The sequence below is a fragment of the Saccostrea echinata genome, unplaced genomic scaffold, assembly GCF_033153115.1.
Source record: "Saccostrea echinata isolate AGI-Se365-2 ecotype Australia unplaced genomic scaffold, CSIRO_AGI_Sech_v1 ptg000002l, whole genome shotgun sequence".
In the NCBI taxonomy this organism is placed as follows: Eukaryota; Metazoa; Mollusca; class Bivalvia; order Ostreida; family Ostreidae; genus Saccostrea; species Saccostrea echinata.
This window is the reverse complement of record NW_026889751.1, coordinates 1,814,822-1,841,183: the sequence shown is the minus strand read 5'-3', so window position 1 is coordinate 1,841,183 and position 26,362 is coordinate 1,814,822. Positions and strand designations below refer to the sequence as shown.

The 26,362-nt window shown below is 35.8% G+C and overlaps 1 protein-coding gene across 1 annotated transcript; it reads right to left on the bottom strand.

The window, feature by feature from the left end:
- Positions 1-1,588: 1,588 nt before the first annotated feature.
- On the bottom strand, positions 1,589-25,612 carry LOC133204943 (sushi, nidogen and EGF-like domain-containing protein 1). The gene is made up of 9 exons (XM_061340689.1): positions 25,506-25,612; positions 25,133-25,408; positions 13,679-13,868; positions 11,514-11,549; positions 4,086-4,199; positions 3,888-3,998; positions 3,708-3,788; positions 1,972-2,068; positions 1,589-1,843 (listed from the first exon to the last, which is right to left on the bottom strand). Exons 2-9 carry the CDS (start codon positions 25,349-25,351, stop codon positions 1,723-1,725), a joined length of 969 nt encoding a protein of 322 aa, XP_061196673.1. The 5' UTR covers positions 25,352-25,408; positions 25,506-25,612; the 3' UTR covers positions 1,589-1,722.
- Positions 25,613-26,362: the final 750 nt, after the last annotated feature.

The following is a 26,362-nucleotide window of genomic DNA, read 5'->3' as shown; positions in this document are numbered from 1 at the left end:
TATTCAGTATTTCTTAATGATCTCCCCTTGGTAGACAACATGGACCTTAATTTGACAAATTTGAACCCCCTTTACCCAAGGATGCTTTGTGGTTGAAAGTTTGGCTGAAATTGCACCAGTGGTTCTTGGGGAGAAGTCGAAACTAAGAGAAGTTTACAGAAGGACACACAGACGAACACCGGACACCCTTCGACAAGAAAAGCTCACGTCTGCTTTAATTTGTGCTCAGGTGAGCAAAAATGAATCCATACAACTTGTGAATGTTTGCAAATGAATGGATCCAATGTGATTCTTTAGAAGATTTTAATTTATTTTTCTTATGTAAGTCAATGGGTTGGTTGTTTGTTTGCATGATGTTTAACGTCCCTCTCGAGAATTTTTCACTCATATGGAGACGCCACCACAGGCGGGGAGCTGTAAAATTTGTCCTATACTCGGCACTTACGGCCATTGAGCAGTGAGGGATCTTTTTCGTGCCAGCACCTACTGTGACACGGGACCTCGGTTTATACGGTTTCATCCGAAGGACCGGTCTCCACGTCCCACAGTGGGATTCGAACCCGCGACGTAAGGATCGACTCCTTACTCCGCGACCCTAGAGCAGACGCTCTAACCACTGCGCCACGTGGGTGACTTCAATGGGTTGTAAAATTTAGAATCTACATTATGTTACGAACATTCATATAAGTTTCAACTTTTTAGGTCAAGTGGTTCTTGAAAAAAATTCTATTTATTTCCATGTAAAATATTATCTCCTATTGAGGCCCCACCCTACCCCTGTGGGCCATGATTTCAATAATTTATAATTTATGTTATTTTAGGAAGTTTTCACATAAATTTCAACTTTTCAGGTCCGGTTGATTTTGAGCAATTTCTTATATATATTTCAATAAAAAAATCTTCCCCTATTGTGGCCCCACACTACCCCCCGGTGGCCATGATTTGCTACTACCTCAGAAAACTTTCACATTTTTTTGTCCAGTGGTTCTTGAGATTTTTTCTGTTTATTTCAATGTAAGAATTTGATTCCCTATTGTGGCTCCAACCAACCCCGAGGAGCCAAATTTGTACAAATTAAGAATCTCTTCTACCTCAGGAAGCTTGAACACGAGTTTCATCTTTCCTGGTCCAGTGGTTCTCGAGAAGATTTTTAAAAAGATATTTACCTCTACATTTCAGTGAAAAAATTTGATCCCTATTATAGCCCCACCCTACCCCCAGGGCCCTGATTTGAACAATTTAGAATTTACACTACCTCAAGAAGCTATCACGTAAGTTACATCTCTTCAGTCCTAGAGGTTCTTGAATAGATTTTTAATGTCCTTACTCTATATGCTTTCCCTTCATTATCTCCCCTTGGAAGAGAATTTAGAATTGTCTTCATCCAAGAACTCTTTGCGCCAACTTTGGTTAAAATTGACTCAATGGTTCTTTAGAAGACGAAAATGTGAAACGGACGCCGGACATCGGCTGATCAGAAAAAAGCTTAGTTGAGCTTTCAGCTCAGGTGAACTAAAAAGGAAAAACAAATATCAGAAAAAAGTTAAGACGGACGATGAAGGTAAAGTTCCATCAACTTTCTCTTCTCTCTAACATCGACTTAAATGAGTACGTTAATTTAGTATCACCATTCTTCTGAAACAGGTTAAACACGATTGAGTATTCTGTTTGTCATATTACATATAAATAATTGACATATGCCATGTTGTTCGTATTTGTCGTTCATTTGCTGGTGTTCGGGCTCAGTTGCAGGTTTGTATATATTGACGACCCCTGTTCTGTTGTGTTCGTCACTGTTACATTCTCGTAAGTTTCCTCCGTCACATTTTTCTGTTCTGGAATTCTAAAAGTTATCATTGACATTAACTTGAAATACTACTATTAAATTTTTCTTGAAAAAAATACAATATACCATCTCTCAGCATTTTTGGGAGAAATTTGATAGATGTACAATCTTTAAACAGCAGTTACCTTTGTCTTCTAAAATGACATGTAAGCACAGCCAGGGCCAAGGAACTCAAACTCACAACAGCTAACAGTGCAGACAAAGCAGCTACTATACCAGAATCTGTTACAAGAGAGAATAGTGTCACCCCGAACTATAGAAACCCAAATGTTGGCAAGTAGCTTCGATTTGGGAACAGGGATCGACAGTTGGCAAAATGTAAATTATTGATATCATAAACAAATTTTGTTTTGTTTTAATTAAGTTGCCAGTTTACACGGGTTCAAAAGGTATATTGAAAAAAGTATATTTTCACAATAATTTGTGCCATAAAAATCTATTAAAATGTTTTCATACTGACCAAAATTGATGTCCAAGGCCGTGTATAATATTTTACAGAAGGATGGACAACAAAAAATATGTCTACACAAGAAACATACTCAAATATTAAAACACGTTTACAGAGTATACATTTTTCATATTTGGGGGATAAAATAATCATTCCTGCAGAGAGTGACTCTGCATGTAAGCTGAATCATAAAAAAGGGGGGGGGGCTGGGAGTGTTAAACTTTTTTTGGTTTTAGGGTGAGCAATAGACCATAGTAGGAAAAAGTATGACTTCATCTGCTGTTGTTTACATTTTTACGGTAAAGAATTTCTATGAATCTAAAATGTGACTGACGTTTCCCTGGTTTGATCACAAACAATCTCTGACCTTCACTTCTCGTGTTGTTTTGATTCATTGTTTAGGTCAAGGCGATTGATAGCCATATATTTTGTGAAGAGTTGTTGGTCGTTAGTTCGGTTGAATTTTTTGTTTTCCTAGTTTTACTTCAATCACTCTACAAAGGTAACCTTAGAAAACCTTTCTCTCCCCACCCTTCTATAGCAGGAAATCTAAGAGGACTCCGAATTTCCGGACCATATTACTCGGTTATTTGTATTTTACGTATTTTGTAGATAAAATATTAAGTTATTGTCTTTTATCTAAGACTCTATATTGGTTCCTGCTTTGTATCCAGTTAGACGCGATCTACCACTCTCACGGATACAATCGAATTGATTAGTTTCCAGTTTATCTAATTGATGGACTTATTTGCCAAAACCCGAGTTATAAATACCTCAGTCATTGTTTAGAAGTACAGTCAGACCTAGACTGAGGATTAAACAAGATACCGCTTCGGTCATCGAAAGTGAATTTTTCAAGATTTTTAAATTAATTTTTCAGTGCTCGAGTGAGGATCAAGATTGAAGAACAATTTTTATGACATGTTTAACTTATTTTGGACTATGTTCTATAATCACGATTATACTATCTGTAAAATTGTAACAAAGTAGTGTGTAATTGAATTTTAATGCAAATAAGAACAGAATGTTTCCTTAGGGCGAGGAAGAATCGGTTTTATTTTGAAAAGTACAGGATGGACACAGAAAGATAACTCGTATGTTCAGTTACATGAGCGGATCGAGGTGGGGTAGGGATACAAGACCCCCTCGCCCGTTATTAAATGTACATATTAAAATAGCTAAAATGACCCTGGACCGCCGTAGAAAACGTGGACCCCTGTAAAATTAGTAGAAAGAAGCTTAGAAAGTGAAGTTTTTTAACGTTTGGGAAAGGATTTTGGACTGGGATGGATCGCCACTAAAAAGAAATTCCTGGTTCCGCGCGTGAGTCAACTGAAGTATTTTCATCTTGGTAATTTGGGGGTTGGCAGAATTTAAAGTTTTTAGAATGTCATAGTTTAAGTTATCTCTTACCCGTTTCTTCATGTGATTTGTACGGTGACATTTTACAGCAGACTTCCTCCCTTGAACATACAGTGTTGTTCCAATTCTCCTCTACAGATGAACAATATCGGATTTTATTTGTTAGTGAACAAACCAATCAAATGTATCTATACGTCTCTTTTTTATCTGACATTTCCAAAATAAACATACCAGAATCGCAGTGCTTCCCTGTCCAACCGAGAAAACAGGTACAGTGATAACTCCCTACCGTGTTGTCGCAGGTTCCATTGTCACATGGCTGTGCTAGGCATTCGTTGATATCTGATATGCAATAAAATATTTACCCATGAAGCTAAGTACAGAACTGCAATTTTCAAGAAAATATCAAAAAATTCAAAATTTCTTCACCTGTTTGGCACCTTTTCCCCTTAAATCCAGGCTTGCAATGACACTGAAAATCTCTGTACAAATCCTCACAAACCCCTTCATGTTCACAAGTTCCGAAAACGCAATTATTTTTATCTGGAAAATTTCAATTACCAACAAGTAAACAAATACTGTTTTGAATATTGATATGCAATTATATTATTTCCAAGCAAACGGAATGCAAGATTTAAAATTTTAGCATGAATTTAATTGCGCGATAATTTCTTAAATTACACATGAGAAAGCAGTCATTGTGACCCCCCCCCCCCCCTTCTATATCTACAACAATACATATCTACAACCAAATTGATATTCGTGATGCAACACACTTTTGACGTATTGATGTTAACTAATTCCAAGATTAAGGATTCATTAAAATTTAAGATCTATCGTAGATCCATGTTCAAAGCATTGTTATGCCATCGCAATTATAAGTAGGAGTCGCTAAATAGGCTTGAACGTGAAATAGTTTTGTGCTATTTTCCCATGGTGAAATTATTAGACAGCATTAAATTTCTCTCGTTTTTCAACTCGGAATTTCTGATTTTTTCTGTTTCGGGACGTGACACAAATAAAGTCTACTTCGATATAATAAAACACCTACTTGCTGACTATTCAGACAACAGCAAAATAATTGTCACCATCGACAGCAACTTTTTCCCTCAGATGCGCCTTGAGACATAGTTGCTGTCTTGGGGGACAATAAACTTGCTATTATTGTCCTCATAGACAGTAAAAAGTATATTAACTAGATACTTATTGCCTAGGCAATAACAGGTCTTCCGTTTTCTTGATTCTTTGGGGGGAAAAAACCCATCAAAATCTTGTCAACAAGATTACTCTAAATGATTAATAAAAGTTATCTCAAGACTTCCACAGATATATACTGAAAGGAAAAAGAAACGCAGGGTAACATAATATGCGATTTTTTTTTACTGCTTAACCGAAAATTATGAAAATTGGTCAGAGGGATATCTTGGTTACTGTGCATTAAAATCAGTATTCAGAATTACTCAACCGTAAAATATATGACGTCACGTAGGGAAAGTGGTAAAAAGTCGAAAACACGTGCATATTGATGACATGTTTTTCAACACATCTTTTCGTACCACTTGCTGCGTAAAAGCGCCACGCAGCTATGTTAAGGCTGTCCGAAGGCTTAATATGCACAAATATATACTATGTTATATTGAGCTATGTTTTGATTTCAATTTGTAATTTATGTATACATACACAGTTAAGTTGTAAAGAAGGTTGAATAAGGTATTATGAAAAAGCATTTTTGTGATGTCACATGACTGTATTGATCACGTGACGGACACTTATAAATTTTCTTAAATGTTGCACAAAAATCGCATCGGCACAAGTGAAAAACAAAATTATTGTTAACGGCCTGCTACATAAATCAATTAAACGTATTCTTGGGTATATATAAAGTGCTGGGGACAAGTCTGAATTTTATTTCTTAAGAAAATATTTCACGAGAAATTCAACTTACCCACATACAAGGGGTCATTTTCCACTCTTCATCGCAATTTATACAAAATAGGATAAATTACATGCAATCCCCCAGCAAAATTCAGTTAGAGGACATATTTCTCTAGTAGATTCACACAGAATATCTTCAATTAATCCTTATTATTCACTTGTGCCAGTCTAATATATATATATAAGATTTATAAATTCTAACTCTTTCTACAGACGTGTAAGGGGGCATTTCACATTCTTTTTTTTAGTTGTTTGAATACGTACATGTTAGACAAGAAAAAGTAATAACGATATATTACTGCAAATATTCACCATCATAACAGCCTTAAAACAATAATCCGGACACATGAATTAAACATCAACGTAAAAAAATTCTAAATGTGATGTGAAAGGAACGTATAAGTTATGACACTTTCCCCGTCATGTCAGCTCAAGTATGCAGTGACTTGACGTCATATGCCATTATGACGTCATATCTAGGTAGTTCAGAGATATTCCTCGGACAGCCTTATCCTAGCCGCGCAGGTCAAAATCGGGCTATACATCCTGCCACCTGTATAATCACCATCATATTACCCTAAAACTGCTATTATTACAGTAGGCTATGACAGTGGTTACATTCATCCCAAAACTGAAGGAAATCGATTGCGCGAATTTGGTTTGTGAGCTCGTCAACTTTACGTTGGTATTCCTCTCACTCGCGCACGCGTGCGTCGTTTGCCTATTTTTTCATGTTAACTCCCGTCCCAATGCTGCCAGGTTTGTCGACTTTCTCGCAAACTATCACATTCATCTACTTGATGGTCTTCGTAAAGTCCATCTTTTCCGCATCGAACATCTTTGGGACTACGTGGACGATAGGGTTCAAAATGCCCAAGCTGGTCTCAATCAACTTAAGGCTGCCTTGTCGGAAGGGTTGAATAATATCCCTATTGGAAGGATATACACACTGATGAACTCCTTGCATGGGAGAATCAAGGCTGTGACAGATGCGCGAGGGAGATATGTGATATAATGAGAATTTTCAGTTTTCACTTTTGGGGGGTACCGTCATATAATTCATGAATTATTGGAGAAAATCAAACGAGATTTTGGTTACATATTTATTAAAGATGAAATTTAATGTTAGATAACAATACTGAAAAATACGTCTGAAACGTATATCCTTATTTCACCTAAAAAGTTTACCCTGCGTTTCTTTTTCCTTTCAGTATATAAATACAGATAAAAACTAGTAAACTAATTGTCCCGTGAACAATTAGAGGCCTTTCCACTTTTTAAAGTGTTTCCGTTTCAATTGGTTTGAAAAAAAAAATGCAAAAAATTAGAAAAGAAAAGAAAAACAAAAGTGTATCTCCGGCTGGGATCGAACTCAAAACCCTTGATTTGAAAGACAGGTGCGCTAACCATTAGGCTACGCATTCCGATATCATGCCTAAGTTAAATTGTTTAGGACTAGAATAAAGGCAAGTATTTTTAGAATCGGTAGGGGAAAAAAGAAGTGCCGTAAAAGGAAATAGTTCCTGAACTTGCACAATCTCTCACCAGAGGGCGCTACAACACCTCTGTCAACGTCTAAATGCCAAGATTCTTGGCAAAACTTACTCTGACCTATTGTATAAAAAATTATAAATTTTAAAGTTATATATTTAAGCTTTAAAATTTAAAGAAACGTTTATGTATGAAAATTAGAAAGAGATATATCTGTATTACCGTATCTTACAAGGGATTATTTCTCGGCGGGATATTGCATCACTCATGTAGACAGATATGGAGAACGTGGAAAATTTAAAACGCATTGCCGACAAATATCAACATGGTTTAGTTTTTAAATACAAACAACTTGCAGCATTGACACATATACAGAAAAGTTAAGGTGATACGTTTGATACGTTTGTTAATCTTCCGGTGATAAAGGCCAAGCGTCTACGCCTTCCGTACTACTTTTTTAGACGTTGACAGAGGTATTAGTGGAGCGTAGCGGGAACGATAACTCTGGGTAGAGATTGGAACTTGCAAGCAGTGTATAAAATAAGAAGGGACGGGCTGCGTGAGAAAACATTAACACTGTGTTTTAGTGGACTGTAGCCCCGTTTATAGATATTGTGAGCATGCTGAATTTTTGGTAAATATGGGGGTGATTAATCTTCGTTGAAAGCTTAAAAGATCGGGTTCGGATTCTAACATTTCTGACAGAATATCTTGAAAAAAATAAAACATCTAAATAAGCATTTCTTTGGGTTAAATTAAATATATGTAGCACAAATTAAACTCCCAACATGCATTTTTAGAAGAAAAACACAATGAAAGCGAGAATTGTTTTTAATCTACCGAAAATCACTATTTCTGGAAACTGATTAATTCTGAATAAAAATCAAATAAATTCCACATTTAAAAGAAAGAGAGAATGCTTGGTATTAAAATGTCGCATCACATCAGGAAAATCGATTGCTATTAACGACATCTGAAGAAATAGCCGATAAAAGTTTTAGATCATTTCTTCCTTCACCTGCACTTAAATTTAAAAAAAAACAGAACTTGTAGTTTTTGTCGGTAAACTTAATGACTTCTATCGTAGTTATAAGACTCACATTAAAACTCTCGAGAACGTTTCTCTGAGGTCAATACTACTTTTGCACCAAATTTGGTGTCGTTCCGAGGTCTAGTTTGAATTTAAGAGAAATATTCCACGTTGCTGTTGATATGATTTTTTTTTGGTTGAAAGGGGGGTGGGTGGGTAAAGTATTTGTTTTATGCCTCTTTTAAACTTATAATTAAGTACTTCCACATCCTTAGGCCTTATTTGACCTTTGGGTCAAGGTCAAAGTCATTAAAAAAGAAGGAAAAAAACCACAAATCTTTACTCTCTTAGTTTTAACCTGATACTGGAGCTGGATGCATGTCCTTATTTTTATATTTGACCCAAGATCAAAGGTCAAGGTCATGAAAAACGGAAATAACTCTACTTTCTATGTTTTTTTTTACTTCATCGTGACCGAAATTACTCCAAATAAAGTGTTCATTCTACACCTAAATCATTCACAACTAATCATCCCTAAAAGTTTCTATGAAAAAACTTCTCATGTTTGAGACAACTTCCGGTTTTTCAGTCCGCACTTCCGGTAAAAATAATTTGCATGGTCATGGTCTATCTAACATCATTAGCCAAACATTTGTGTAAAAAAAAAAAAAATGAAAAATTCACTTTTTTGCATCTCTTCCTGTCACAATCGGAAGTGACGGCAAAGTACGATTTTCACATGATGTAAATAAACTGGTGACTGACTATCAGTTGCGAAAGTTTTAGACTTCAGTCATGTAGTGTTTCTGAGCAATTTGGTGAACAAAATCTCAATTTGAGGACAGAAAAAACACGTGACCGGAAGTGAATTTTAATAAGATGGTTGACGTCACTGTAGACAATTACAGTCTCCATAACATATGTAAAAATCATTTCAGAAACTTTATCTATAAGCGATATTTATGGGAAAGTTAAAAATCCTAATTACGTAGTTTTTCTCTTATAAACGGAAGTTGTCGTTTTTTGTTTCCGGTGAGATCAACACATATTGAAACTGTGAAGGAGATACATATATGATGCGAGATGCATTTTAAAAGAGAAAAATTGAAATTTTTGATTTCTTCGATCACTTCCTGCGACGACCAGAAGTGATGGCTGACGCTCTTAACCCAAATAGTTTTGCCTTATCTTCAAGGTTTATTACTCATATAAGTTTGATGTCTTTATCTGTTACCGTTTCTGAGATATCACTTGGACAAGTTCTCATTTTGCGGACATGAAAACACTCGAGCAGAAGTAAATTTCACAAAGATATTTGACGTTACTCTAGACATTTGCAGTCTTAATAACATATTTAAAAAACAGTTCAAATACTTTATCTATAAGCGAAATTGATGGGAAAATTCAATACTGGATTAATGCAGTTTTTCGCTTGTAACCGGAAGTTGACGTTTTCATTTCCGATGGGACCAACATATTTCGAAACTGTGAAACAGATGCAATAATGTTATGCAAGATTTAATTTAAAAAAGAAAAATAGAAATTTTTGATTTCTTTGATCACTTCCTGTGACGACCGGAAGTGACGGTTGACGCTCTTAACCCAAATGGATTTGCATACTCCTCAAGATCTATTACTCATATAAGTTTGGTGTATTAATCTCTTACCGCTTCTGAGACATGACTCGGACAAAATATTTTTGGAAAAAAACGGAAATCGGAGATATCTGACAACTGGAAGTGATTTTCGAAAAAAAATGAAAAAAAAAACATCTGGGGTTATTTTCATTCTCTATCATCTCTGAAAATCCGTTCAACCATCTCTGAGAAATCGAACCGAGAAGAAAAAGGGGGGGGGGGGACAAGAGGCCCATGGGCCACATCGCTCACCTGAGCACATTGGCTAAGAAAAAAGCAGAAATCAGTTCAGTATTGAAAAGTTTACAGGGGGGGGGGGGCTTGAATTTTAAACTACCCGATGATGCTTCCATATCAATATAACAAATGGCTTTGCTGCTCTTGAGCAGAAGATTTTTTCCTATATATTCATTTGTAAAAATTTGATCCCCCATTGTGGCCCCACCCTACAGCCTAGGGCCCTCAATTGAACAAATTTGAATCTACACAACCAGAAGATGCCTCCATATCAATATGACTAATCATGGCTTTTCTGTTTTTGAGAAAGATTTTTTCCTATATATTCCTATGCTAAACTTTGATCCCCCATTATGGCCCCACCCTACACTCGGGAGGTCATGATTTGAACAAAATTGAATCTACACTACCTGAGGATGCTTCCATATAAATATGACCAATCATTATTCTGCTGTTCTTCATCAGAAGATTTTAAAAGTTTTTTCCTTTATCCTCCTATGAAAATTTTTTATCACCCATTGTGGACCCACCCTACCCCCGGGGGTCATGGCTTGAATCTACACTACCTGAGGATGCTTCCATTAAAATATGACCAATCATGACTTTGCTGTTCTTGAGAAGAAGATTTTTAAAGAATTTCCTATGTATTCCTATGCTAAACTTTGATCACCCGTTCTGGCCCCACCCTACCCCCGGGGGTCATTATTTGAACAAACTTGAATCTACACTACCTGAGGATGCTTCCATATAAATATGACCAATCACGGCTTTGCTGTTCTTAAGAAGATTTTTAAAGATATTTTCCTATAGATTTCTATGTAAAACTTTGATCCCCCATTGTGGACCCACCCTACCCCCGAGGGTCATGATATGAACAAATTTGAATCTACTTCCATATAAATATGACCAATCATGGCTTTGCTGTTTTTGAGAAGAAGAGTTTTTAAGAATTTTCCTATGTAAAACTTGAATCGCCCATTGTGGCCCCACCCAACCCCCGGGGTCATGTTTTAAATAGATTTGAATTTAAACTATCTGAGGATGTTTCCACATAAGTTTCATCTTTCCTGGCCCAGTGGTTCTTGAGGGCATGGTCCTTCATTTGACCAAACTTGAATCCCCTTCACCCAAGGCTACTTTGTGGTTGAAATTACTTTAGTTGAAATTGGCCCATTGGTTCTTGAGAAGAAGTCGAAATGTGAAAAGTTTCCAGACAGAAAGACAGACAGACAGATGGACTCCGGACAAAAAGTGATCAGAAAAGCTCACTTGAGCCTTCGGCTCAGGTGAGCTAATAAGAAGAAAAAGAAACGGTAGAATCACTATAAGGTCTTCCGTCTGGAACGAAAGACCTTAAATATACACCAAAGCCAGAATGTCTCCTTCTGTTACGGACGAAAAAAATATTCTTCCATGTTTTCATTTCAATAGTTGGAATTTAACAGATAGATTTTTCTCATTATGACTATACATTAGCACTCCTATTGAATGCCATAAACCTATCTGAAGTAGTTGTTTAGAACTTACCTGGGGTAACTGTGTAGAACCAAACTCCGAAGAGACCTTAAGAAACAACATAATTCATTTATTACAGCTAATTATTATACCTTTAAAAATTATTTCCTATATAAATCTATACTTTAAAAAGTCTAACATTTCCAATGTTTTACCGAGCGGTCATTAAAAAGATCGATGTTTGACCGCAGAGTAAGATATTGGACCTGTCGATGATATTATTGAACTGCTCAAGTGAGCTTTTCTGATCGAAATCTGTCCGTTGTCTGTAGACGTTGTTAACTTTTCAAATTTTCATCTTCTACTCCAGAACCACTGGGCCAATTTCAACCAATATGGTAAAAAGTATCCTAAAGTGAAGGGGATTCAAGTTTGTTCAAATGAAGGGCCACGTCCTCTTTCATAATTAAGAAAATTTGGTGGGATAATCTAAAAATCTTCTTCTCAAAAACTACTGGACCAGAAAAGATTAAACTTATGTGAAGGGATTCTGGGGTAGTATAGATTCATGTTTGTTCAAATCATGACCCCCAGGGGATAGGATGGGGTCACTTTGGGCAATCAAACTTTTACAAACGAATACTTGGGAAATATCTTTAAAATTCTTTTGAAGAACAGCAAAGTCGTGATTAATCATATTACAATGAAGAAGCATCCTGAGGTAGTGTAGATTCAATTTTATCCAAGTCATGACCCGTGGGGGTAGGGTGGAGCCACTATGTCGATCAAAGTTTTACCTATATACCTGCATGTTTTTAAAATATCTAAGTGCATATTTCTTAAGGCGACCTTGAACTTACCAAAATGACCTTCGTTGAAGAAAATGACGCATCATCTGGTCAGAGGTAAACTTGTGTGAAGTAATTCAGCTTACTAAAGAAGAGCTAACTTCATGAATTTGAGTAACTAATCATAGACAAAAAGCACAAAATGACCGAATAATAAAATTATACCCCCTGGCCTCTGCATATTTTTAAAATGTCTATGTGCATTTTTTAAAAGGCGACCTTGAAATGACATTCGATGAAGAAGATGACATATCCTATGGTCAGAAGTAAATTTTGTGAAGTGTGAACTTTCATTGTTTCTCCATCAGAGAATAAAATACCCAGGCATGAATTTTACACTTTTTTCTGACAATGACCTAGAACTTGACAAAGTGACCTAGGTAAAGATTTGACATACCCTAACGAGTTATCGATTTCCAATATTTATCTAAGAGTTGTGAATTAAACATGAATCCTGTCAGTACCTTGAGCTGTTGGGATTGAGCTTGGATCAAGGTCATAACACATTTTCTGGGCATGAATTTTACGCTTTTTTTTTGCCAGTGATCTTGAACTTACTGAAATAAATCTTGCTCAAGATCATGACACACTAGTCATAAGCAATTTTTGTGTCAAGTATCAACTTCGAACTTTTTTCCATCACAGATTAATGAAAAGGTAACGCTTCATGCCAATGACCTTGAACTTACTCAAAAGACCTTTGGTCAAAGGCAAGACACACCTGCAAGTCTAAAGTAAATCTGTGCTGAGTATGAGCATCCAATGTGTCTTCATTACACAATATGGCTAGGACAGGATTATAGGCTTTTCTTATACAGATCTTGAACTTACCAAATGACCTTGGCTCAAGTTCTTGACACACCTACAGTGATATGCAATCTTGAACTTCAATTGTTTCTCCTCACATGGTTACTAGTATGGACGAGACACAAATGTGACACTTTTTCTGCCAATGGCCTTGAATGAGGATCACGGCATTTCCTCAGGACATAAACTATGTGTCAGGTATGAGCTTCAAACCTGTCTCCACTCAGGACATAATCGGTATAAGCTTCAAATCCATCTCCACTCAGGACATAATCAGACTATGTGTCAGGTATGAGCTTAAAACCTATCTTAATTACAAAAATAGGAACCGGATGAATTTACACTTTTGCTGTGTGACCATTAAATTGCTAGAATGATCTCTATCAAGTGTGAGCTACCAATACATCTTCTTTAAGAAGACATGATGGCCTGGACATGATTGCACGGACAGACGGACGGATGAACAGGGTGATACTTCCATGTATTGATCCCCCAAACTTCATTTGCGTGGGTATAAATAAATAACATCGAGAGTAAATTTGATTCCATATAACACTCAGTTGACATGCAAATTGATGTTACCTGTGTTCCCAATGTGAGTACCCATTCTATATGCACTGGTTGTGAAAGAGTATGGGTTGCTAAGAGAAGTACCGTTGTTAAATCCAATTCCTATTTTGCTCCCTACATCACTAATGCTCACGTTAATAAATCTGTATATTGTGTATGTAGACACGTGATCTGTTATCAGGATACATTGAACAGTTATCTTCTGAAAGTGAGAAAATATATTAAACATTCTTCGGTTACATGGTTTTCATGATGCAAGAACACCGATGTTAATTAAATCGACCAGAAGTATCAGAAGAGACTGAAGCTCTACTGGTTTGTACTTGTAACAAAAGTTAAAAGGAGAGAGGAAACTATACCTGGTAACACCAATAAACAGAATTATGATTCTATTAGTCTCTTTCTAGGGCTAGTTTAAACGAACTCGGACTAAAATTGTAGGAGTGGTAGCTTTTGAAATAATTCAAATTTTTTAAATTAGTTTTTGTAATCATTGTTTCAATATCATAGAGAGTCTAAATCAGGAAATAGTACTGTTTATTCAAGACAGCATGGCATGACATGGTTTACATATGGCGTTAAAATAGAGCGTGTATCTTGAGTCGCTTAGGTGTTAATAAATACAAAATCTGATTATATTTAACTGAGGCCGCTGATGTACACAATGAATGAGGTCTATATTTAGCTAAAATATATACATAATATTGTTACAATCTTAGCAACACAGTTTGTCTAAATCGAAAAAGAGAATTGCATGTATGTATCATCATGTACATAGTCTACTTGTGTACAAAGTTTTCTTGGAAATTTTGATATAATTTCTATTTATAGTAACAAAACCGTCGGAAAAAATCTAAATCAATGCAACGGTGTAGTCTAAGTAAGAAGTTTTATGAATAGTCTTTCATGAATCAGACCAAAACTGTAAGAGGAGTAGTGTTTTCAAAGAATTCCCAGCATTTTCTTTTTTGGTAACCTAGACATCAAACTCAAAAACCATTATACAGAGTTACATATATGTATCAGTCATCACAAGTACCTGACGAATGGATGGTGTAACCCCCTCCATTTCTGAGAATTTTTATAAGACACGAAAACTTATCAAAACAAGAGGTCCAAGGGCCTTAAGGGTCACCTGAGTATAATACAACACTGTAAAAGATCCGTCGAATTATAAACAAAATTAACTGATTGACGAAGCAATGTTGCCCAAGAATTTAAAAAAAAAAAATGGTAAAAATATCCTTGTTTATTGTAATGTGCTAGACCTGGATGATCTCCTTGGGATCATACTTAGTTTCCCAAGTCTTACAGGGATGATAATGAATGCAAAATATACAAATACAATCGATACTTGCCTATTGTGTAAGATATTCAATACATACAGACTATGTATTTGTCACTTGCCTAGTGCTACAATTCAGTACACACAGACTTGGGTATACAACGTGGCTATGTGCCACTTGTCACTAATTACAATAAATCACCCTGGCTCTGTGATTCTTCGTTCACTTTGATAAAATATAAAACAACTGTACCCAGTCTCTTGTCAACCATGACTCTTCTACCAGTGAAAAAAAAGCATTCTGAGAGTATTGCATTAGCAATACTAGTCCCCTACCGGCAAGTGTAATGTGGTTCCCTTTAAAAATTGAAAATGCCCCAATTCCGTCAAAAATCAATGAAGTGGAACGAAATGCAAACTTGATCTATAACTCATCAAGGTAAAGTTACATACCAAAAATCAGCTCAATATCTGCAAGCGTTTAGAAAAAAATTGCGGAAAACCCTGAAAAATTGAAAAGGTCGTAATTCCGTCAGAAATCATTAAAGCGGAACGAAATGCAAACTTTATCTGTAACTCATCAAGATACACTCACATACCAAATCAGCTCAATAGAAAAAAGTGCGGAAAACCAAGTGGGACAGACTGACAGAGGGACAGACAGACAGAAAGACAGACGGACGAACAGACTCAGAGGAAACCTATAGTCCCCTCCGGTTTCACTGGTAGGGGACAAATAAAAGGCATTATACAAAGTTGACATGAATTCTATCTTTACATCACCTCCAAGTACTAAGTTTTCCAACAGCAGGTAAACTATCATGTGCACTTGTTTTGCACAATATCTGTCCTATTAATAATGAGGGTATTGACTATATGGAACCACTGGAAATTAATCAATGAAAAGTAGATGGAGAGCATTATTAAACGCGGAACATTCTTTGCAGAATGCTCGATGGACATTAGATACTATATGCACAAAACATTAATTGTTAAACTCGCTTGAACCAATGATAAGCACATGTAGTATGCTGCCTATCCCCTTCAAGTTGAAATACATTTAAAAGAAATGAAAATTTTGAAAGGTTTTAATAAGTTTATGACAATGTACAATGAAGGAAGACAAAACATATGCATGTATTAAATGCATGAAATAAAGTAATTTTTTGTGCATAATATCCACTATCGGAGGGCTTTGAACAGTAAATACAAATATTTATCAAACCCTTAAAACTAGTAATAAAATTGAACATGGACTAACACAGTATCCTCCATCCAGGAACATTAAACAACAACGTCTGTTTATATACTGAAACGCACATTCTATTTTAGGGGGAAATGTCATAAATAGAATGTAATTTTGTACCTTAAAGACATCTTCAACTTTGTAAACATCGATAATTTAATGGTTGGTTTTCATACCATTACCGGAAGGTAAGATTGAGTCCGCTTAACAGAAATCAAAAATTGCATGTTTAACAAAACATTTGGCAATAATATGGGGTTTTAAGGGTTTGAATATGTTCATTATAAGTAATGCAGCAATATTCCAAAAAATAAATTCTCCTTTCTTTTCCGTAAGCGATGCCAAGGCTTCGTTAAAATGACTTTAGTACGCATTTCCATTGGTCCAGCTGGAAAATCTCAAAATAAAGGTGATGAAGAGTTGCAGATGCAAATATGCACTACATCACACCTAAAGAGGCTCTTACCTATCATTAGCATGAATGACAGTCCTTGGACCGGAAGTGCAATGGTTACTACACTGCGCTTGGCTAGAGAAAATTCGACCTTATCATGTGAACAAGAGGCCCAAGGGCCTTAACGGTCACCTGAGTACAATACAACAATTTAGAGGATCCATAACCTGATAAATGAAGCTTTGTTGCCCAAAAGCAAGAAAAATAGTATGATTTGTATCAACAAAATAATTGGTCTAGTATCTATCTGTCCCCCATTTATCACTATTACCATGCAGACTATTAACAAACTATTTTTTAACCCCATATTATTATTTCTCACATTGGCCTCTCTTGGCCTTTGAAGAACAATTAAAAACGATGAGTTATTTTTGTCTCAATTTTATTCATCTATTATTTCCAAGTCTACCTGATCATTAAAACTGTGAAAGTACTTTTTGTATTATACAATAAATATTCTTGCATAATGCTCTTATTCTATTAAGCATTTAAATATATTATTTACAGTGATTTATTATCAAAGGTGAATGGCAAAGGGGAATAACTTTGCTCAGCAGGATACAAGTTAATAGAGCAATGGCCAGGACCAGAACACTTGATTAAATGGATCAAGTGTTCAAAATTCTGGTAAATATACCCTTGCATATTAAAACTTTGCTCTGTTTGCCTCGAATATGCCAAGAAGCATAGAAAATTTTCAAAGAAATGCATTATCACTATATTATTAAATAAATAAAGCCCCATCCTTACACCAGAAGATCTGACCCATTGGCCATAAGCTCACAATTCTGGAATAAGCACCCTTGCTTATCATAACTATACACTTGTTTCTTTGCTTTATAACCAGTAGTAGAAAAAATATTTTGAAAGAAATTACTGCAGTATGCATTTTCACTATATAATCAATAGAGCCCCCCCCCCCCGCCCCGCCTTCACCAGAACCCCTGACCCTGGGGCCATAAATTTAACAATTTTGGAAGAGGCATTCTTCCTTATTATAACCATGTACTTCCTTTGTTTGAAAATTACCCAGGAGCGAAGAGAAAATTTTGATAGAATTAATGCAGTTTCCCTATATAATTAATAGAGCCCCGCCCTAACACCAGAACCCCTGACCCATGGGCCATGAAATTCACAATTTTGGAAGAGGCAACCATGCTCCTCATAACTATGCACTAAGTTAAATTATTTAAATCCAAGATCAGAGAAGAAGACTTTCAAAGAATTAATGCAATTTTACTATATAATCAAATAGAGCCCGTCTTAACACCTGAACCCCTGACCCAGGGGCCTTGAAATTCATAATTTCTGAAAAGGCAGCCATGTTCACCATAACTATGTTCATAAATAGTTTATTTAATACCCAGAAGCAGAGAAGATTTTCAATGAATTAATGTATTTTCACTATATAATCAACAGAGCCCCGCCCTAACACCAGAACCCCTGACCCATGGGCCATGAAATTCACAATTTTGGAAGAGGTGCTCTTGCTCATCATAACTATGTACTTACATAGTTTATTTAATACCCAGGAGCAGAGAAGAAGATTTTCAAAGAATTAATGCATTTTCACTATATAATCGATAGAGCCCCGCCCTAACACCTGAACCCCTGACCCAGGGGCCATGAAATTCATAATTTCTGAAAAGGCAGCCATGTTCACCATAACTATGTTCTTAAATAGTTTATTTAATACCCAGAAGCAGAGAAGATTTTCAAAGAATTAATGTATTTTCACTATATAATCAACAGAGCCCCGCCCTAACACCGGAACCCCTGACCCTGGGGCCATCAAATTCACAATTTTGGAAGAGGCACTCTTGCTCATAACAACTATGTACTTACTTAGTTTATTTAATACCCAGGAGCAGAGAAAAAGATTTTCAAAGAATTGATGCATTTTCACTATATAATCTATAGAGCACCCCCCCCCCCTTTCACCAGAACCCCTGACCCTGGGGCCATGAATTTCACAATTTTGGAAGAGGTGCTCTTGCTTATCATAACTATGTACTTACTTAGTTTATTTAATACCCAGGAGCAGAGAAGAAGATTTTCAAAGAATTAATGCATTTTCACTATATAATCAATAGAGCCCCGCCCTAACACCAGAACCCCTGATCCTGGGGCCATGAAATTCACAATTTTGGAAGAGACACTCTTGCTCATCATAACTATGTACTTAGTTACTTTATTTAATACCCAGGAGCAGAGAAGAAGATTTTCAAAGACATAATGCACTTTCACTATACGATATATATAGCCCCACCCTAGCACCAGAACCCCTGACCCATGAATTTCACAATTTTGGTAGAGGGCTTAATGCTTATTACAATCATGCCAACAGTTTGACTGCTTGATGTCCAGGAGTAAAGAAGATTTTTGAAGATTGCATTAATTTTGGTGGTTTTAGCCCCACCCCTCAGGCCCCAGGGGGGAAGGAACCATGAAATTCACAATTTTTGTTCCCCTTCACCCATAGATGCTATATGCCGAAATTGGTTGAGTGACTCAGGTGACCTAAAAACGGGCATTTAAAAATGGCAAGGATTATTTCTTTCCCTCAGATCTCGAGATTGATGAACCTACATGCATCGTAGAAATCAAGCTGCAATTTGTTGTGCATGGCAGTCTCGCACGCTGTAATTGAATGGCCGGGGTGGGGGTGTTTTAACAGTCAGTGTTACTTTCTAAAGTTTAAAGATAATCATTTAACATTTTTATCAAATCTCTGATGTTTTTAAATCGAGTTTTACCTGACTGTATTCATTTTTAAAAATTATTAGATAAAAAATTCAAATATTTGTAGAGTACTGCTTGTTGCCTTTCTTTTGCGTTTAAGAACCCTCCATACACTGCACACTAAAGAGTTCTGATTTTGTGGTATTTTTATGCAGATAGAGTGATCTGCCCTTTGATCAAGAATACTTAATTTGTGATCAAATCAAGCATTCATAACACTTTAATAGGCCAACAGGAAAAGATAAAACACTTCATTTGCAGGTATTTTATATAATGAAGTAAACAACAGTAATTTCTGTTAATCAGTACTTCATTTCTTTGAACATTTTTCCTGGGTATAAATTCAAGGCACCCTATGTTAAAAATGTGATAGATAAGCCCAATATTTATACCTTTACACACCATAATTTTCTCAAATGTCCAACAAATATTTTCTTCTAGTGTATAGAGGGTCCTTAAGTAGATAACTTTTTAATACCAGATATTAAACTATTAAAACGCAAAAATGAACTTCAACAAACTTTACATGAAAAACTTACCAATCTTATTCCATCATGGTTTTATAGTATAAATTATTTCTTTCAATTGAAATTTAATTAATTTTATTAAATTGATTTTAATCTAATTTCTTTGTGTCATGAATCCTAAATGACATCAATCAATTAGTATCAAGTCTTCTCTCTCTCTCTCTCTGCAGTTCCTCTCTCCAAATTCATGCTTTTCGCTCATCCATGTAGTCTTGAAAAACTTGCATTATCTCATTTATAGGTCTTTCTGTTCCCCGTTTGAGGTTTTTTTCCGGTCCAGATGTACTGTATTATGCTTGTTCACTGGATGTCTCAACGTCACCGTCCTTGCTTTCATCTAATTTTCTTTATTCAGCGATAGTGGATGCGTCAGATGTGAGTGTAAATGTTCGAATTATTATAGGATTAGTACCTATTATGTTATTCAGCGCATTTTCATATTCTTTCGACTCCCAGGTTTCTTATTGTTCTTTTAAACTTTTGTATGCCCAGAACAAAGACTTCCATCTGCCAGCTACTTGTTCAGAATTAAACAATAACCTTCTCTTTTTCCTAATTTTGCCACTCAGGATTCGTTCCTTGTACTTTTTATATTAGTCTATTAGCTGCAAAAGTTGCATTTCTTGTCCAGAAATTACTGTAGTTAATATCTTTTCCCTCTTTTAGTGGTTCTCTGACATCACACTGCAGTTGGGCCGTGGGTCCTTGGTGGTCATGTGCACGTGCATATGCATGGTACATGTATTGGAAAATATTGATACTGCGGGGGGAAAAAATCACCACATTCCTCACACTGGAAAAACGTGTAGTTTTACATGTTTGTTTGAACTTTTCGGCTCTTTCTCTAAACAAAATAGAGATTTTATTATCACCCTATTTGTTGATTTTATAGATTAATTTTTAAAGATCAGCAGATACGCCATTTCTCTCCTTACACATAAAAATGTTTCCACATAGCTATGGGTTTATTTTATTGGGGCCTACATATATCTTTTAATAAGCTTCATTTTCAAAATTTAGAAAAGCATTTAAATTTTAATCGATTTTATTCCTTAATCCGTTGCCTATTGGCTAAAGTTAAGTACTCTGTCCCTTGAACATATAATTAATATAGTGATTGGGGTGATCGTCCGTCCGTCTAGCTGTACGTCCGTCCGTCTGTTACTTTTTGGGGTACCCATCTCTTTTCCGCAACTCTTCTTATACCACTAAATGAAATTTAATGAGACTTTCACAGAATCTTTGTTCCATAGGCCATTGTGCACCTCTTATTTAACTTTTTGATCGGACACATATTTCGGGTTTTCCATAGTAAAACATGGACACTGCCATTCTTTCTATAATATTGACGGATACCCATTTCTTACCCGCAATTCCTCCTATACCAAATAATAAAATTTAATGATACTTTCACAGATTCTTTATTACATAGTGCCATTGTGCAACTTCTATTTTACTTTTTGATCTGACACTTATTTTGGGGCTACAGGCATTTTGGGTCTCCCATAGCAAAACATGGACTTCGCCATTATAATCATATGGGAGGCGGGGGTATCATTTTGTGAGCTCAATGCTTGTTTGTATGCGAGTGTGAATGGGGGGGGGGGGGGGAGTGTCACATTATGCGCTTTTGGATTATTACGTAATGCAAGTTGTTGTACAAAAGATTTTCTGGTCCTTTTGCTCTTTAATTAATCAAATGTAAATAACTTACTATTTCTACAAATAATAATTACTATTATTAAAAGGTTCGTTCCTGAGCTTTTGAGCAGATTTTTGTCTTCACCTCTATTTAAAAAAAAAATCTGCATAATGTTTTAGTTCTTACAATAAATTTGGATTCTACAATGCTAATTAAACTATATTCAATTAAAACCCCATTATGAAACTCAATGCCGAAAGCATTAAGTGAAGAACTTTTTTTGTTGGCTTTTAGAAGAAATGAAATATATGGAGATAACGAACAGTATTCGAGCTCAAAAGTCAATTAAACATTACCAAATAGGAGCAGAGCAAACACGGACCTCTAAGACATCAGAGGAAGGATCAGGTGCCATGGAGGAGTGAGCATCCCCTGCCGACCGGTCACACCCGCCGTGTACTCCTTGTCATGATCGGAAAATAACGGGAAAATCCGTCGACAATTCAGTGTGTAAATAATGGCGTAACAATTAGTATGAAAAACGTCAGTCAGCATTTGACTCAATGATAAATTGTATTTGCTGACAAGATCATTGTATCGACCATAGAACTTACGAAATGATGACTTTAAATGAGACTGCTGATATTCTTATTTCATCAACTTGTTTGTCAATAACTTACCTCGTTTTAGAAATTGTACATGTACATACGTAGAGCATGCTCTTGCGTATCGAATTAACTGAGAGATATAAACCCCGTATAGGTGTATTGCTGCATAAGTAAGGGAAGTTGACGATTGAAAAGTTAAAGTCATCACGTTTATCATAAAGCTTGGAAGTTAGATTACCATTAACGTCTTTTCAAATAAAATATCAAAATATATGATCATTTTTCTCTTTGGAAGTATTTACAGTATTGTTAAGTTGGATTCGTTTTTTTTCTACATGCAGCTTGTACAGGGTTATTTTGTGCAGTTAAATATTTATGCTGTTCCTAAATTTTAAACTAAATTAACTGTCCTGGAAAAAATGGCCGAAATTAAGCTTAAAATTTATACTATTTTAGTAATATCTAAAAATTTACATCACAGACCCCCACATTTAATTTTCTTTCCTGAATATATTAGAATATATCAGATAATTTTTACCACTCTGCTTACATTCAGTAAAATATCATTACTTTCAAATGATTTTATTGCTTGTTAAATTTTTAATGCCAGAAAATGACATTTTTGGGTGTAAAAAGGTCAAATAATTGACTATGCGAAGTAATTTAAAACTTTTTTGTAGTCACAAATTTTTATGTGACTCTTCAAGATGAAAAAAGACTTGTGTATGTTCCCATAATTTATTTGGATAAGAAATAATAGAGGAAAAACTAGACGTAATTACAGTGCAAAAAAAGGTCATATTAAATGCTCCTTAGCACCAAAAGAAGCGTATTGGCCCTCTATTTTTGTTTTGATTTTTAATTAAGCTATGCGTGTAGATTCTAAAAATATACATGTACTTGGAAAAAAATTCTCATTACCTCTGATAACAGGATCCAACCTCCTTGAGCCCATTAAAAGCGTTGATGTCTCTGGATCTGGATTCCGAACGAATCCCCAATCTGCCTCTAGCTGCTTTAATGCCATTGGCAATACCGTTATCAAGTTTAAAATCTCCCTCGAAGCTGTTTATTTGTGTACAGGATTTTGTTTCTTAACTTTAGTATTTGTATATACTGTGGACAATCTCAAAAACTTTACAAAAAACGGAAAATAAAATACAATTATGGTCTCTTTCGGTGGTGAATAAGGCTTGTTATTCACCAGAAAAATATCAAAAATGACCAAGGCTAGTTAATAATTGTTTAATTATGTAGTCCGAATTTGAATAAATGACCGAAGCTGCTTGATGACACCATTTTTATTAACGAACTCCTGTTGTAGAAAGATTAAAATTATTCAGGTTACAAATTAAACCTTCCGTGTTTTCATTATGTTCTGTAAGACATCGAAATGTTTCGAAAATAATCCGACGATAGGCTTACCTAACATTTGTCCTGCTCAGATACACAGCTGGCTCTGGCTGTTGCTATCATTGTTTACAACGTTTTTTGAGGTTTTGTTTGTGACTGCACGCGCACTGAACAACCGCTACAGACATGTAGTATCGTTTTCCAAAGGGGTCGGGTGGCAAAAAACTATCTGACAATTTAAGTGAAAAATATGACTCGCCAAAAAAGGTATATTGTCCGAAACTTGGAAGGGCGGGACAATATTTTAACTTCCCACATACAAAGGATGACTGCACTTAAGGATATGCGAAAATTGGGACAAAATAAACTTTCAAAACAAGCATTTTTCTTTTAATTGCAGGAATGGTCAACATGTAATCTACAACATTACGTAATTACATTTTTAAAAAGTATGTATTTACAAAGTACGAAGCTGTTTTCAAAGGTGGGGTCATCACAGTATCTTGAATCTCCGTACGATAATGAGGACGCCCACTTTTTCACTGACTTTGTACATAGTCAGCGTATGTTTGTCTATTGTTCTCCGTTTAACAGTAGTTGTATATTTGCAATAACAATATTGTACCAAAAGGAGATTAATAGACAAACATGCGCTCATGGTTTAAAATCATGGTTTAAAAGAGAAAAAAAAACTGCTTCTTCTTACATTCGCTCTCTCTCTGTTGTAACCAAGGGCTAAATTTAAAAGAATTAACGAGTGTTAGAAATGAAGTTGGTCCTGGAACTGTCTCAGAAAGCACTGTGAAAAGAATTTAAATCGAGATGGATACAGAAGGAGACTTGTAAAGAAGAAAATGCGTGTAAGCGAAGTGAATAAAACAAAGCGTGTGAAATGGTGCAAAGAAGAGAACTGTGGATGACTACTGGAAAAAAACTAATTTTTACAGATGAATGTAAGGTTATGATCGATGGCGAACGACGTATATATGTATGGAGAAAAGCCGGAGAGGAATGGGACCCACCTTGTATTGCACCACCCGCAGGGCGACGTATACGTTTGGGTTTTATGATCTGGGGATGCATTACTTACAATGGAGTCGGCACACTTTGTGTTGGGAAAATAAATGCTCAGAAATATATAGAGATAATTGACAATCATCTTGCAGCACATTTTCCATCGAATGATTACCTTTTTCAAGAAGACAATGCCCCCGTTCAGGTCTGTGAAGGAATTTATGGAACAAGAGAATATTCCAACAATGGAATGGCCTGCATGAGGAACAGACATAATGATCGCTCTAGGGCACCCAAAGACGGGGCCCTAATAAATTTATGGACCAAACCCCATTATCATGAAAATTACAATATGATAAGAAAACTGATAATTTTTTTATCCACATCCATCATTTTAACTGTCTTTGTAATTCTGCTTCAGCGGTTGAAGAGCAGACTTGTTTATGAGTTTCATGCCATAGAACCAGCCATCGCTTTCTTGTTACCTATGATTACAGAGGTGCATTTTAACTGTTCTTAATACATACACAATTGACTTAATCGTTTCCGAAGAGAAATTGCTACTTAATATCTTATAAAGTGGATACAAACTTACATGATCTTCATGGGAAATAACACTCGTATTATACCAAGTTACTACCAGCATCCATTTGGCTTGAAAAGAAGGTGTCCTACTGAAATTCTGTACATCGATATTAGCATTCTTCAATGTTGATTTGTCCATGTATACTCTGTAAGACACTCTATCATTTTTGATACGTTTGGGAACCAGGTCTGTCCAGAAGGGAGCTAAAAACGGGTAAGGCGAGGACATATTTGGGTTATAAGTTATAACTGAGGTGTTAAACGTGACGAGTCCATTTGTGGTCACCTACGATAAGAAACGGAAATTACTTTCTGAATTAAATGCATTTCAAAATGCATTACACTAAAAGCATCCAATGTCAAGAAAACATAAATATTCATACATAAACTTGATAAAAATTGTCATTCCCCACTGGAATTCCTAGATACAGAGTGATTTTTGTTGAATAGTCGTCACCGCCTAAAGTGCTCCCCTCAAAAGGATAGCGCTGATCACCTAGAACAACAAAAAACCGTGTTTTTGAAACACTGATGCCCCCGTTTGCCAGCTCATGACGAAGATTTAAGTTACTCAAAAGCAAGTTAACTTTAAGTTGGAGGTGAAGAGATCGAAAATAATGATACTCAAAGAAATATCTTGTAAGTTGTACAAATAAACATCTGTCAAATATGAAAGCCCTAGCAACAATCGTTCAAAAGTTATGGCCAAGGTTACAATTTTTCAAAAGTAGGTCAAACTCCAAGGTCAAAATAAATGGCGCAGAAGGAGAGGTCTTGTCACAAGGAATATACCTGTGAAATATAAAAGCCCTAGCACCAACTATTCAGACAGTTGTGGCCAAGGTTAAAGTTTTTTCAAAAGTAGGTCAAACTATAAGGTCAAGGTAAAAGAAATATTTGAACCCAAGTAAAGGTTTTATCACAAGAATTACACATATGAAGAAGGAAAGCCCTAGCAGCAACCGTTCGAAAGTTATGGCCAAGGTTAAGGTTTTCAAAATTCAAAAGAGGGTCAAACTCGAAGGTCAAAGGAACACATTATTCGGTTTCCAAGGGAATGATTATACAAGTGAAATATGAAAGCCCAACACCAACCATTTAAACGTGATTACAAAGGTTAAGGTTTTCAAAAGTAGGTCAAACTAAAGGTATAGATCAAAGGGTCAACATTGTTGGTACCCACTGGAAGGTCTTGTCAAAGAAATGCACCTGTGAAATATGAAAGTCCTAGCACTAACCT

Bases quoted from the DNA above. Each gene is read 5' to 3' on its own strand.
- LOC133204943 (XM_061340689.1), bottom strand. From the start codon at position 25,351: ATGTCCTCGCCTTACCCGTTTTTAGCTCCCTTCTGGACAGACCTGGTT. The intron at 11,550-13,678 runs GTAACATCAATT...TTGTTTCTTAAG, and splicing joins TACTCACATTGGGAACACAG to GTCTCTTCGGAGTTTGGTTC. The intron at 1,844-1,971 runs GTAACTGCTGTT...GATAACTTTTAG, and splicing joins TGTCATTTTAGAAGACAAAG to AATTCCAGAACAGAAAAATG.